The 15720-nt window shown below is 40.9% G+C and overlaps 1 protein-coding gene across 1 annotated transcript in view; it reads left to right on the forward strand.

Moving 5' to 3' along the window:
* CAMK4 (calcium/calmodulin dependent protein kinase IV) overlaps positions 1 to 14716 on the forward strand; it is a 186084-nt gene extending 171368 nt beyond the window's left edge. The window contains exons 8-11 of the mRNA XM_082074306.1: positions 2805 to 2880; positions 6681 to 6807; positions 8946 to 9098; positions 12108 to 14716. Of these exons, the coding sequence (XP_081930432.1) occupies positions 2805 to 2880; positions 6681 to 6807; positions 8946 to 9098; positions 12108 to 12263 (512 nt within the window). The 3' untranslated portion in view covers positions 12264 to 14716. The remainder of the gene's footprint in view (positions 1 to 2804; positions 2881 to 6680; positions 6808 to 8945; positions 9099 to 12107) is intronic.
* Positions 14717 to 15720: the final 1004 nt, after the last annotated feature.

The raw sequence follows: 15720 nt of genomic DNA on the forward strand, positions 1-15720 counted from the left end.
ATCTGAATGCACACAAATCACCACTGATACTTGAAGTTAAAACAAATTTCCATAGAATCACATTTAGGTTAAAATATGAGTTTTTGATAAGCAAATGAAAAAACATAGTACTGGTAACAGTTATTAATGTTCTGGTTGTCTTCAGTCGTGACAGTTATACTACAAATACCATAAAACTGTAGTTAGTATTTATCCCTTTTTATGCCTGTCTTTTTATACTACAAAAATGGGATAAGACTTATTCCCATAGAAGAACCCCCAGAGTAGGGCTGACTTCGTGGGTAAAGTTGAGGCAAAATGTCTGTGCTGAGAATAAAGGAGCTTTGTACCTATGGACATGGACCTGCAATCCTTGCTTTACAACCCAAGTTCAATGATTGTGCAGAATTCCTGGTGCCTGGAAAATATTCAAGCATTACTTTCCAGAAGCAGTTGAAACCCAGGAGGAATACTGTTGTAGTGCCAAATTAAACTATGAATAATTGATAGTCACAGGCTGCCAACTCCCACATCCTGCCCACCCAGCTATAAGCAGCTTTTCCAGAAAGGACACAGCAACAAAAACACATACCGGAGTTTGGATACTTTGGCATGAAGACTTACCAATCTACAGTCCCTGGGACATGGCAGAGTGATGCAGAGGACTGAAACCAAAAAGATAGTCACAAAGAACGTAACTTGCTGAGACATTGTGCTTTCAGTGAACTTAAGAAAAAGGGCATAAGTGGTTTCTGACAGCAGCACATACATATAAGAGAGTACAGAGCAGTGATTCATGATCGATGTGTTACAACCAACATCTAAACTAGCAGCAGTGTATCAGTCAAATCCATTTCCCAAAAGCAAACTTCTGGAAATATTAAAAACTCGTATTTACAAGACGTATAACTATGTAATCACAGTCCAGACAGCCAGGCAGACCTGTATATATAGATTTTTGGTCTCCTTTTTACCATACTGAGGTGGAAGTACTAGAAAAGTGAAAGAAGGGCAGAAAGTGTGGTTTTGTCCTTATCCTGAACAAGAAGACATCCCAAGAAACATTGTATTCTCTAGAAGAGGAAGCATATTGGTCATTAAACAGAAAAACTGTCCTATTTACCTCAGAACCCCTCACGTGGCATTAACAAACATGGCAGGGAGAATGATGGTTAACATCTATTTTCTTGGTCTGTCTCCATCTCTTCCTCTGAGGCCACTGGCTGCTTTGCCTATAGGTTGCCCTTTTAGCTGTGAGTTGACCTGAGCTAAAATCAGCTTGTATCTATTGTCCCTTCTGAAAAACAGCCCCTCTCTATTCATCAGTTTATCTTGCAGAAGAATAAGGAAGCAGGGGAAGTTTGTGCTTAGACTGGCAAGCTTTTGCCCAGCTGCCAGCTGTATGAGTGGTATGTGGAAAACTTAGTGATTAATGTCCTTTGCCTTCTATATTAATGCTTTGTAAAAATGCTTGATGTGTTCCCTGCATGATAAATCCTTCAGGTAAGTTGAAGTCTGAGCCAGCTGCCTGGGGGCCATCAGGGAGTTGTGTCTACTCTGATTAGAATCTTGCTTGGGGGAGCCTTGTTCCCCCAGGATGTTGCTCCCACCAGCTTGGAGCAAAGCAGGACTGTGCCGGCAGCCTCTGTCAGTCTGGATGGATAACCAACACTTCGGGCTGAGCAGGGAGCTGCCGCGCATTTCGGGAAGCCACAGCCCTTCTTGGCCCTGCTGCTTATGGCTGTGAAAGTGTAATGTGGGAAGGTGAAGAGATGCATACATGCTGTGGCATTGATGCACGTAGGTGCAGCAAGTCCAGTGTGCCCCAGAAATGTGACAGCCATCCCACATGCATCATAAAGTCAGTGGACTCAGGGGCTGTGCTGCCATCCCATACCTCTGATGGATATTAATATAGATACAATGGTTCCTGAGAAGAAGGGCTACTGAAATGTGAAAGTGTGGTTTAGCAGTGTCTTTTTAATTATTTTTTTCCAGATTAGTTGGGTATTTTTGTCTGTGGCCAAAAGGTGAAGGAGGGAGGGGTCTTGCCTCCTCCAGTATCAATCACTTCTGTTTCCTCCTCTGGAGATGTCATATTTTCATCCTGCCACCCCAGGAGCTTTGCCCAGAGAGGTTTGCCCAGTTGGAAGCAAATCTCGAGGGTGCAGGAAGCTATGAGCCCTGGGGCATGTGAGCCAGGGGCACTTGAGGTAGTCACGGTTTGAGTGTGCAACCATGGACATTTATAGTCACACACACTAGCAGAAGATACTGGCTTCAGGATACAGCAGTCTGCACAGCCTTCCCCAAGGTGTGTCTGTCAAGCTGCTTGGGCAGAGATTAACTCTTCTTTACTGTTTCAGAGCCAGAGTCCCCTGAGACTGCCTGGCCTTTCCATCTGCTCCGCAATGCGGCAAAAGTAATTACCCAAAATGGTCTTGTCTTTCCTTACAAGGAAAACAGAATACCCAAAATAAAACCCAAATAAAGGACCAAATAAATAGGTAAAATACTGAAGTAAAAGCATCACCTTCTTTGTCACGTTGCAGCTCCAGTGCTCCTGTAGCATTCTGTGGTTCCTTTCACAAACCTAAAACCAATTTGAAACCAAATTCTGCTTCTCATTTTATTCTGGCTGTGCTTGGACATGACTTTTTGTTGCTTTATACTCAGTGAAGGGAATCATTTGCCTAATTTAGGGCTTAAATGAGCAGGCCCTAACTTTAAAATACACTTATGGGTATGCATGGAGATTGACTTCTGCGACTGCATTCTTCTGCATTCAACTGTTATCTTATTGACAAGTATTTTATCATCTGCAGCACCAGAGATACTACGGGGATGTGCCTATGGCCCTGAGGTGGACATGTGGTCTCTGGGGATTATCACCTACATCCTGTAAGTGTAGACAGTGCCACGGAGCAATTAATTTGTGAGCACCTGCAGGTTTTTATGGCATGAGCTGTACCCTTGGAAAACATAAGATCTTGAACTTTGATTATGATATTCCTAATCTTATTTAAGTAAGTCAAATCCTAGAGAAGCATGGCAAAACATTCAGCTGATGTATTTGATAAATATAACACTTCTTCCTGAACAGCACCAAGGTCTGCACAGAATCACACTATTAATGGGAATGCAAAGCAACAAAACTACCGAAAGTGAAAATACAAGCGAGAAAATACGAGTGTCCAAAAGTGTTGTATGATTTTGTTTTTCCTCATTCACACAAACTGTAAGATATACTATGATCCTAAGTTGTTTCACAGCCACAGGTGGGGCAAGGAGAAGTTAAGGTACTTGCAGTAGTTTCACAGTGCCTGTGAATATTCCACATGCAGCTGCCACAGCCTTAACTGCAGCATCAGTGTTGCTGTCTCACAGCATCTCAGCCAGGAGGCAGGGAACAGCTCTGGACTCTGTCCACAAATCAGCCTGATGGGTTAAATCATTAATGTTGAAGTGTTCCACTTCTTACAAGATAACCAGAGACACTGTTAGCAGAGGGCTGTGAGTGATGCTGGCCATATCTGTTTTAAACAGTTGAAGTTGCAACTATAGACAAAAATTTTCAAACAGTTCTGTCGAAAGGTGAGCACTTGTGTCTCCATCTTAATATGGCTAGTCCTAATTCAATCGTTAAGCATTGTAATTATTTTATTGTATCAATGGCATCTTTCAAAGGAAGGTAATTGAGAAGGGAAAATTGTATCTGATGTTTTGACACTTCTCCCTGTGGGAGAATAAATAATTTATTCCCTCAGCAACACCAATGCTAAGCTAGCTTGTAGTAGTTGTGTATAAAACTTGCAGGATGCCTTTACGGGAAGAAAGTGAGATTTTACACATAAACATTAAAGATATGAAGGATTTTATACATCCAGGATATTTTATTTGCCCCTCTAAGACTCATTAACTGTGCCTAACAAATACAGTGTATAATAATAAAATTGTTTTCTTTGTGTCTTTTGCAAAGAAAGAATTATATTTTCTTGGATTTATACTTAAAGTACTTACAAGAATATATAAACACTCTGTTGGAAATATCAGAAAGCATCATTTGTTCTGTATATAAGCTTCAAATAAGTAACATCTCTCTTTTTGAGTGCCTGTAAATAACACAATAATAATACAATATTCCCATTTGCCTTTTTGTTATTTGCTCCTTTTAAAATGTGAATTTTGTCTTGAGGCCTAGTTCAAGTTTGTAGAAAATCACATCTTAGATATTGCCTACCAGGTGGCCATTTCTCCTCAGTTCTAGCAGTCAACGTATGGCAGAGAGATGTGAAATTTGCCACCAGGGCTGTCCCAGAGACTGGAGAGGTGCTTTTTGTTTTTCCTTTTCAAAGATATGTTGATTAAGCCATGAGCTTGCCTAGTTATTCAGCAACTGAGGGACAGCTTTTGTACTTGAAAGTGAGAGACTTCCTTAAGCAAGACTTGCTTTGAAGTGTGGGCAAGCTCCAAGTGAGAAAATACAGCAAATTCCTGTTTGAATATATGGAGTGGCATTTGCTATATGCAGCCTTTCAAAACCTTCCAGCTGTTCAGGAGGTGCTCCCGAGCCACATTAAACCTCTGCAGTGGTGTAAACACAAGTGTGTGAGCTCATGCTCTGGGTGGGACACCATCAGTACAGACACTCCTCTACTTCCTCCTCTGTTCCTCTCCTCCTCCCTGATTGAAATCCAATTTGACCTGCAGGAACAAGCCAGGAAAAGAAGGTGCTAGTCAAATCCACTTGGCCATTTCTTCCACTTAGCTTTAACAATATTCTGACTTCAAAACTTTTCTATTGAGTTTAAATCTTTGTAGATCAGTATTTCTGATGGATTAGAAGCTGACACCAGAAATGTACATGTTTAGTAACTAATTCATTAATCCTGCAGCCTAAAGGACAGTGTTGCTTGTCTCATTCTCAAGATAGTAAAGGAAATGAACTTATGTACAGTCAAAAAAGCCATTGGTGTATGTGCCTTCAAAATACAGTGGATGTAAGAGTTAACTACTGTGCAACAGAAGATGTGCATACAACTGTATCTTCTCAGCAATACAAACTGGCCTTACCACGTGATTAAGAAAAACTTTGCACATGTTTTGACAGAACAATTATTCCTGAAGCAAATTGTATAAAGATCAATTGATGGTAACTGCCATTTTTACATGGAAGGCACATTTACAGCTTTAACAGCAAAGAGTACTAGTTCTTTTGTATTTCTGCAGCGGGTTAGAAATGCTACTGCACATTGGAGATGCAGATAGTGGTCAACAAATACAGAGGCTTTGCCTGTAGTCAAAATTGCATGGATTTAATTAAAGGTGTTTTTTCACTAACTTACTTAAAAGGACACAACACACTGTCTCGTCATTTCTAATTGATTTTTGAAGCTGTTTATATTGATATTTCTTTATTTTGTAGATAATTGATTTAAAATGAATCAGCATAATAAAACGAAATTTCATAATAAAATGAAATCAAGAGTAGATACACTGAATCTTACCCTGGTTTAATTTACCTAATTTGAAATCACATCAGTAGTTTTATTCATCTAATTTGTCACATAGCAAAAAAAAACTGTCTGCTGGAATGTTTGGGTTTGTTTTTGTTTTTTTTTTTACATAGAAGCATATCCATAGAAATTGTTTAGCTCAGAATACTTACTGGTTGAGTAGAAAATTCACTTTAAAGCATCTGTTTATGTGTGCAGGCATGATTAAAGTGCAATGAAGTGACAAAAAAGGACATTACATAAATGAGAACTGCTTCAATGAGTTTGCTTTCCCAGGGCCAGCAGTGTGGATCTCTGTCAGGATCTGTATTATTCAATATATTCATAAATGCAGTCATTAGTGAGATTACAAAATTGCTTGATAGTATGTAGGTTACCTAAGTAAAGATGAGGGTTGATTATTAAAACATGCCAATGGTTTTTACGTTTTGTGGATGATAAGATGAAAAAATGTACAGTGATGAATATAATCAAAAACCAGTCCTTACTGGACATATAAAAACTTCTGACTTCATAAGTAAAATGTGGTTCCTTAACCAATTCCTGCCCCTCAGGAAAGAGCTACAGGGATTCTGATAATTGCTCTATAATCATGTCAATCCTGTGCTTGTAAACAACCCAAAAAAGCTGATCCAAGGTCAGGAATTGTTAGCAAAAAAATGGAGATTAAAATAGAAAACATCATTATGGTAATTTGCAATGCCATGGTGTGCCAATGCTGACTGGAGTTTGCACCCATTTCAAAAAGACACACAACTAGAGAAGACTCACAGAAGACAGTAGGGATGAGCAAAAGTTTCAGACTGAGGAATGATTAAATAGTCCAAGCCTGAGACCAGCAGAGTAAAGAGCTGCTAGAAAATTTTTATAGGTATGTAGAAGGTAAACAGATACGAGCTGTTGCATGGCTACTCATATGGTAAACCCCTATATTAATAGTTCCAATTACAGGCATGTGAAAATGGAAAATTTACAATTTGATTAGCCTTTGCAATGGTTATAAATGCTTATGACTACATGTTGTTCTGCTGTGTAAAATTAGGAGTTCATAAGTACATCCAGGTCTGGTTTCCCGAAGTTCTATACAGGACACAAAGTAGGGAAAGATGATTCCAGGATCTGTTTCTAACAGCCCAAGTCTAATTAATCTTTGATAAATTTACTTCTTTTTTCTTATCCTGGCAGACTTTGTGGCTTTGAACCATTTTATGATGAAAGGGGAGATCAGTACATGTTTAAGAGGATCCTGAACTGTGAATATGACTTTGTGTCCCCCTGGTGGGATGATGTTTCTCTGAATGCCAAGGATTTAGTAAGTAACGTGAAAATGAGACTGGACTGTCTTTGCTGATATGTATTTGGCTAGTATCATTTCCACTGAGAGAGTTCATTTTGGGGTAGGCACAGAGTAATTGGTAATTAACGTTTAGTTAAATTTTCATATAGGTCCTTGCTTTTCCGCTTATGATTTCTGGTATATTATGGTGCTGTTAAATATTCCCTGTTAGCCCAGTGCTGTAATTCTGCACTCAAAACTGTGGATGTTCAGGACCTTCTGTGAACTAAGTCACAGATCGTTGGCAGCTGTCAGAACATTCATGCATGTTAGCTCAGTTTCATTGTTCCTCTTTGCAGGGCAACCACCTTCAGGGGAAGGTAGAAATAAGCCCTATATTTTGTCCAGTTTTCAAGTCTGAACTTTGGAGAAAGAATATAAAAAGCAGTGAAATCATCATATTTTAGACCCCAGCCCTCACCCCATCCCCCCGCTTGCTTTTACTGGCAGCCTTTTTCTGTCCATTGAAGCTTTTTCTCAGTAAATGAAAAGAGACTCATTACTTTTAAATATGGTCCATTTGCAAAATGCAAGGGCTGGCATGATATCTGCACTTTATTCTTCTCTTATTGGATAAAGTAAATTGGATCCAGGAGATACTGATCTGCAATGATAGGTATGCTTGAGTTTGATTTTTAGTCAACTATAGCATGCATAATTCAGTTATTTCATTAACACTGAAGACACAAGTGCTCAGTTCCATAGTAGTTGTATAAACAGTGCCATAAAATGCTGCACAATTAGTGTTTGTAAAGTACTTCAGGGTGCCTCAAATGGAAGGACTGTAGAAGTTCAAAGTACTTTTTTGTTTTATTAGATGTGAAGTTTTTATAAGGTCAAAAGATATCATTTACTGCCTTGTGTCATCAAAACTCAGATAAACAGCAGCCTGCAGCAAATCTGCTCATTTATTGTATACAAAGAGCTTTGATCCAAACTGGTCCCTACCATTTTGCTACAGTAAAGCTCAGAGTTTCAAGTTTGAACACTGTATAGCAAGTTGTAGGTAAAGATGAAGCCCATGGCTCTTCAAAACCCATCCTGTGGGCAGTTCTGGGCTGTTCACTTGAAGAGATTTGCTTAACTTGACCTCTTCAGGGGACACACAGCAGATATTCATCATGGTGCCTGTTCTCCTTCACCCACTTCAAGGCACCAATACTCTTCGTAGGAAAATTTGAAGGGGCCCTAAAGCGAGTCCTCCCCTCACACTTGGGCACATAGCAGTGGTGGAGCCCTGTGCTGTCTCTTGCACTCTGCTCCAAGAGGGTGTACAGTCAGGAGAGTTGCATTTAAGTGTGGCTCTGCTGAGCACCATCTGTGTACTGCTCCACTCCATCTGCACCCTTATGTTTTTTTAAAAACACCGCTTGTCCAGACTTAGAGCAAAACCCATGAAATACAGCTTGACTGGACACACTTTGTACCCAGCTGTTTGTACCACGTCCACTCCCAGGAGTATGTCTGCAGTGCCTTCTTCCCAAAAATGTTGTGTTTGGAGAGGTGCAGCTTCCCTGGTCTCAATAACAGAAAGAATGACTTAAAAAGCATTAGTTTCAGACTGGGCTAAGGGAGAAATCCTTGTACATTCTTTGTTTCATTTGTACATGAGGTTTTACAGTGACTGAAAGAAACATTTAATTTGTGATGCACTCAGCAGTGACTGCATGGTACAAGTCTGCATGAGTTGCATGCGCTAGAATGTAAACTTCCTAATCCAGTTTAAACCTTGTCCAAATCAAGGTAACTGCCTGGCTGAGGGCATTTTGAGAATCTCTTAGGCTTTATGTGATAATTCAGACATAAAACAGCCTATGGTGGATACAAACCTTCTGCATTGGTACATACTTTTTACAGTTGTTGGTAACTAGTTGATTCTTTTTCTCCTCTTTTCCCTTTTTGTGGCCATCTTCTTCAGATGTTATTTATGGGTGACCAAGAAAAGCCAGAAATAAACATTTACAAAGACCTGAGTGCAAATTCTGTGGGTGTCTTAGGATGTGTTTCATTAAGATTCTTCCCAAACCAATACCAAAGCCCCAAAATGCAAAGCTGAATAAAGGTAAATGAATAATAAACTTAACAGTCTGCTGTATTTCTTCCTTGTGATGCAGGTTAAAAAGTTGATTGTTTTAGACCCCAAGAAACGCCTCAGCACTCTACAGGCTTTGCAGCACCCATGGGTCACAGGGAAGGCAGCAAACTTTGCACATATGGACAATGCACAAAAGAAACTTCAAGAATTCAATGCCCGGCGTAAACTTAAGGCAAGTATCACACACACACACACAGAGTATGTTTGGGATTGGACGGGACCTCAAAAGATCATCTAGTCCAATCCCCCTGCTGGAGCAGGAACGCCTAGGTGAGGTTGCACAGGAACATGTCCAGGCGGGTTTTGAATGTCTCCAGAGAAGGAGACTCCACAACCTCCCTGGGCAGCCTGTTCCAGTGCTCTGTCACCCTCACTGAGAAGAAGTTTCTTCTCAAATTTAAGTGGAACCTCTTGTGTTCCAGCTTGATCCCATTACCCCTTGTCCTATCATTGTTTGCCACCGAGAAGAGCCTGGCTCCATCCTCGTGGCACTCACCCTTTATGTATTTATAAACATTAATAAGGTCACCCCTCAGTCTTCTCTTCTCCAAGCTAAAGAGCCCCAGCTCCCTCAGCCTTTCTTCATAAGGGAGGTGCTCCACTCCCTTCATCATCTTTGTTGCCCTACACTGGACCCTCTCCAGCAGTTCCCTGTCCTTCTTGAACTGAGGGGCCCAGAACTGGACACAATATTCCAGATGTGGTCTCACCAGGGCGGAGTAGAGGGGAAGGAGGACCTCTCTCGATCTACTAACCATCCCCCTTCTAATACACCCCAGGATGCCATTGGCCTTCCTGGCCACAAGGGCACAGTGCTGGCTCATGGTCATCCTGCTGTCCACCAGGACCCCCGGGTCCCTTTCCCCTACACTGCTCTCTAATATGTAATTTCCCAACCTATACTGGAACCTGGGGTTGTTCCTGCCCAGATGCAGGACTCTACACTTTCCCTTGTTAAATTTCATTAGGTTATTCCCCGCCCAACTCTCCAGCCTGTCCAGGTCCCGCTGGATGGCAGCACAGCCTTCTGGCGTGTCAGCCACTCCTCCCAGCTTAGTGTCATCAGCAAACTTGCTGATAGTACACTCAATTCCCTCGTCCAAATCGTTAATGAATATATTGAATAATATTGGCCCCAGTACTGACCCCTGAGGCACTCCACTAGATACTGGCCTCCAGCTAGACTCCGCACCATTGACCATCACTCTCTGGCTTCTCTCCTTAAGCCAGTTTGCAACCCACCTCACTACTCTATTGTCTAGACCACACCTCCTCAACTTACTGTGAGGATGCGGTTGGAGACTGTGTCAAAGGCTTTACTGAAGTCAAGGTAGACCACATCCACCGCTCTGCCATCATCCATCCACCTTGTTACATTCTCATAAAAGGCTATGAGGTTGGTCAAGCATGACCTACCCTTGGTAAAGCCATGCTGACTGCCCCTAATAACCCTCTTATCCTTGATATGCCTCGAGATGGCACCAAGCATAAGCTGTTCCATTACTTTCCCAGGGACAGAGGTGAGGCTGACCGGTCTATAATTACCCGGGTCCTCCTTCTTGCCCTTTTTGAAGACTGGAGTGACATTTGCTTTCCTCCAATCCTCAGGCACCTCTCCCATTTCCCAAGACTTAGCAAAGATGATGGAGAGCGGTCTAGCAATTACTTCAGCCAGCTCCCTCAGCACTCGCGGATGCATCCCATCTGGACCCATGGATTTATGGATGTCCAGACTATTTAATTGCTCCCTAACCCAGTCCTCATCAACTAAAGCAAACTCCTCCATTGACCTGGCTTCATCCGGGGTCTCAGGGGTACAGGGCAAGTCTCTGGACATAGTCTCTATTTTGGCTATGAAAGCATGCAATTATATTACTAGCCTTACAGAAACCTTTCCTTTCCTTTCCTTTCCTTTCCTTTCCTTTCCTTTCCTTTCCTTTCCTTTCCTTTCCTTTCCTTTCCTTTCCTTTCCTTTCCTTTCCTTTCCTTTCCTTTCCTTTCCTTTCCTTTCCTTTCCTTTCCTTTCCTTTCCTTTCCTTTCCTTTCCTTTCCTTTCCTTTCCTTTCCTTTCCTTTCCTTTCCTTTCCTTTCCTTTCCTTTCCTTTCCTTTCCTTTCCTTTCCTTTCCTCTTTCCTTTCCTCTTTCCTTTCCTTTCCTCCTCTCCTCTCCTCTCCTCTCCTCTCCTCTCCTCTCCTCTCCTCTCCTCTCCTCTCCTCTCCTCTCCTCTCCTCTCCTCTCCTCTCCTCTCCTCTCCTCTCCTCTCCTCTCCTCTCCTCTCCTCTCCTCTCCTCTCTCCTCTCTCCTCTCTCCTCTCTCCTCTCTCCTCTCTCCTCTCTCCTCTCTCCTCTCTCCTCTCTCCTCTCTCCTCTCTCCTCTCTCCTCTCTCCTCCCTCTCCTCTCCTCTCTTTTCTTCTATTTTCTTCCATTTCCTTCTCTTTTCTTCCCTTTTCTTCTCTTTTCTTATTTTCATGGTTACCTCTCCGAACCATCCACAAATATTGCTATACTCCTCATCCCTTCCTGCAGACCTGCTTGTTCTGTGATGCCTAAGCAAAAAGCTCGCCAAGTCAAAAATAGCTATAGTTGTCATACACAGGCATTAGCATTTCTTTTCCTTTTGTTTTTTTGAGGCAATAAACTCATCAAGGCAAGGGCTAAAACAACTGTCTCAATGCATTTCTTCACATGACATTTTATGTAATATGAGAGCCTAGCCCCAATGTGTATTTATATCTATATACAGGAGGTTGTACATATAATCTGCACCATTGTGCCTAGCATATATAATTGTGCAGTAGTGATAAATGTTGTTTCCCTTGTGAACTTCTCATGGAAAAAGCAGTGAGAAAACTGTTATTATGATGGGAGATTACTTTTGTTTTTTCATCTAACCTGAACATGGAAGATCTGAAGTAATATCTGGAAAAAATGCAGCATGTGCAGCTGAAAATAAATTCTGTGTACGTTGGCCAACTAGTATCCTTGTGAAAGCAGCAATTTTAAACTTCAATCTGTTATTCCATGTGGCTTTCTAAATCTGTCCAGGCCCAGGCAGGTACGTGAATGTGACATTACTGTGAAGACTAAACATGGTTACGTTCCCTAATGGGACGGTGCTAAGGCTATAGTACTGACAGGCCATATCCTTTAAGGAATGTTTGCTTGATCCTCTCTTTCTCAGGCTGCAGTAAAAGCTGTGGTGGCATCAACTCGCCTCGGCAGTGCCAGCGGTCACAGCGCGCATGACAGCAACAAGCCCAGCCATAACCCATCTCCCGTCCATGATGGCAAACCTGAAGAGAAACCCACTCAGGACGAAGAAGCAGCTCCAGAATAAATGTCTTAAGTTAATGTGCTTCCTTGTATCAGCTGAGATTTGTCATTTCATACACCAGCTAACTTGTCATTCAGCAAGAGAGATTCGTAAGCTTGGCCTCTCTGGTTCTGCTTTGGGGTGCCAAATGCACTGGCTGGTGATCCTATCTTCAATGCATGTGACTGCTTATGAAAATAGTAAACTGTTCCATAAGGCATGTCATGGAAACAGTGTTATTTGCAGTAATACTGGCAGGTAAAAACATGGGGATTAAAAACTACCTACCATAATGCATATACTTCATATACATCTATCTAGTGTTTCTAGATGGCATTTGAAACAAAATACTATTTAATTTTGTTCTGTGGAAGTAGTGTCTTCTGTATGTCATGAGTTTCTTTGAACTGCTTCCTTCCAGATTCATAGTCCTGCAGCAGACGAAATGGAAGGAAATACTAAGCCAATGCTTTTAAAACTGATGTACAAAATAATGCTTTTTATGTGTAATATTCAAAAAGTATTTGGGGATTTATATGCAAAAAACATTCCACTACTTCTGGGAAGAAATTATAATGTTAGTTCCACTGGGCATTAAAATGTACATTGCTCATGCTTGTGTTAGGAATGCCTTATTCTGACTTTTCCTGTTTATATACAATATTTTAACGACAACCAAAATTACTCAGACTTCTACCATTTCATTCTCTAGAAAAGTGTTAGCAAAATAAAACAATAGACTAAAAGAGGATTTGAGTAGATGCAAATTTTTGAAATGCCATTATATTTATTCATTAAATTCTAAACTGTGCAGCTAGAAGACATTTTTATAGGGCCTAAGGGAATAATCTGCAATTATACAAGTTGTAAATGCTTGAAGGAAGACATTCCACGACTTAATTGTTTTGCTCTGGGGAAACACTCTTAAACAAGGTCTCGGAGCAAGGAGTATAATCTAGTTGCTTCCCAGATTGTTCAGCCTCATGAGTAACCAGTTTCCACTTGTCAGCAAATTTGTCCAGGTTTTCCTAACAAAGGACCCCTCCTGCAAAATGATCCACCAGCACATATCTTGCATCCACCCAGCTCCTGTGTTTTAAGTTAAAAGCTGTGTGCATGGATCAGCTTGCAAAATTAGGGTCAGGCTCTTCAGCTATCTTGATTTTTTTGTTGAACATAATTGATGGGAGTTGAAAAACTTAACATGGTTCAGTATGTATGACCATTTACATGTGTTTGTTATCACTTCGATAGCATGTGAATTTCGTATTGTTACCAATATATTACAGAAATGGCAAAAAAGAATCTGATGTAGAACAATGTCATTTGTATTTGTTAAACTTTTTAACACCAATAGTTACCTAACACCCTAATAGGCTCAACATTCTTCTTTGCTTTGTTTTTATGTCAATTTAGGCCTTGCACAACTTGCCTTGAAAAATTATAATATATCAGCTACTGAAAAAACAAGTCATTGATAAAACATTCAGTAGCTACATTTCCTGATGATATTAAAAGGTAATGCAATGTTATTCATATGGTAGGTTTGGTAAATAGAATGTAATCTAGAGTAATATAAAAAGGAAGATTAAAGATACTGTCTTTACTAGGTGAGAATGCATGCTAATGACTGTATTGTACTTGAGAATTTTATCCATGTCTTGTAACTCTTCAAACTTGTACAATAAGGTTTGTTAATTAAGCACAGTTAGAAATTTAAAGTACATGCATCCATCCTTTTCCCAGGTGACACACTTTGAGGTCTGCTGAAACAGCTGTTGGGGCATGGCAGCTGTGAACAGGCCAGCAAGACACTTTTGCAGATTTTCCCTTGAAAACAAGTACAGTAAGACAAATCACTCTGGAGAAGGTGATAGGTACATACATCTGTCTCACTTCTTACTATCTTTCTTATCTCCTGTGAGGTGACTGCAGGACAAGTGCATTTCTCAGCCAGAGGTGTCCTCCCCTGGTTACAGTGATGAAGCCATCCAAGTTTGGTTGGTGGGGAGGTTTGGCAGGAGAAGTTGAATTTCTGTAACATTTCCTCCTTTATTTAGGATAATTGCTTCTAATCTGCAGAAGTGGAGCCAGCTGCACAGTCATTGCACATCTATGAGTGCTTGAGCAGAAATATCTTCATCTGAGGCATAGTTTATTGAGCTGAAAAGTAGTCCCAGCTGATTCTTAAATTTATTCTCTGCTAAATTATACCATAGCGTATCATAAATATGAACTGATGCTATGCAACTGGAGACCTCTCTGTGACAGCATGATCTCAGAGGCAGCTCAGTCGTGTGCGTAAAGGCTCCAGGGCTTCAGTTGTTTTTGCTTAGTTTTCTTTTATTATGCTTAATATGAAACAATCAGGATGTGTGTGCTGAATGAATTACCAATATGTGACTCAGTAAAGTAGTATGCCCGATTTATGAATGACAACATTATACAGAAGGAAGAGCAGTGTCAGGGTGTATGCATGTAACTAAAGTGTTATGTGCTTTTTTTTTTGTCTGAAAAATCACATTGCAGTGGCATCTGTCATAATTTAGACTTGGGAGTGCAACACCAGTGTCTTACTGTGGCAGAAAAATATAAACACACCGAAAAACTGCTGGAGGTGGATTAGTTCCACATCTGTGATTATAAACCAGGTAGAAAATTACTGATGCTCTTTTCTGTTGAAATCCTAAGCTTTACGTTTTTAATATGTTCAACACATCAGCAAAGTCCTTCAAGTGCAAAAGGTGGAACCTTGCCATCATTTTGAAGTTTTCAACTTTAGCAAAACTTTTCCTTTAAAGGCATATTGTAGTATTAGCCAATTAAAATATAATATGCGAGAGCTGGACTGAGGATCTGGTGGCTGTTAAATGGCTAACAATGTCCTGCCTTTGCACAACAGGGTTTTTTACAAGTTCAGAAATATTCACTCCAAAGTAGAACAGGTCTCCTGTCATTTTGAACACTTTTGCTTGTACTTTTGTGGATGACACCGTAGATTGCACTGCATGAGCCCAGTGCTGGTTTGTTAGCTGAAGTTTGTACCTTGCATTGTGCAAACATGCTGTAAAGACACAGACACACCATAATCAAACTTTTAAATGCCAATGCATCAACAGAAAATGTTGTGATACAGTGTGTACTTCAGAAGAAGGGTACTAAGAGCTCTGTCGCCACAAGCAAGCAGGCTGTTGGGCACATGGAGAGGAGTGACAAAAACTGGACAGCATCCCCTCTACAAGGATCCCATGCCTTAGTGAATAAATCAAAGTGCTCTGCAAAACCATGTGGTTCTAGAGCAAGATAAATCAGTGACCAAAACATTTTTGGAAAGGGCTATCAGCAGGGTGAAGCACAGATGCTGCTGTCAGCCCGGGAGGAAGTGAGGACAACATAGCATTTTCTGCAGCCCAGCAGCAGGGAAAGGAAAGAGGATGCTAGAGCTGTCAGCATCCAACTTAGAAGATGGGTAGCAGTATCT

This window comes from Streptopelia decaocto (genome assembly GCF_964273445.1).
Source record: "Streptopelia decaocto genome assembly, chromosome: Z".
Classification (NCBI taxonomy): domain Eukaryota; kingdom Metazoa; phylum Chordata; class Aves; order Columbiformes; family Columbidae; genus Streptopelia; species Streptopelia decaocto.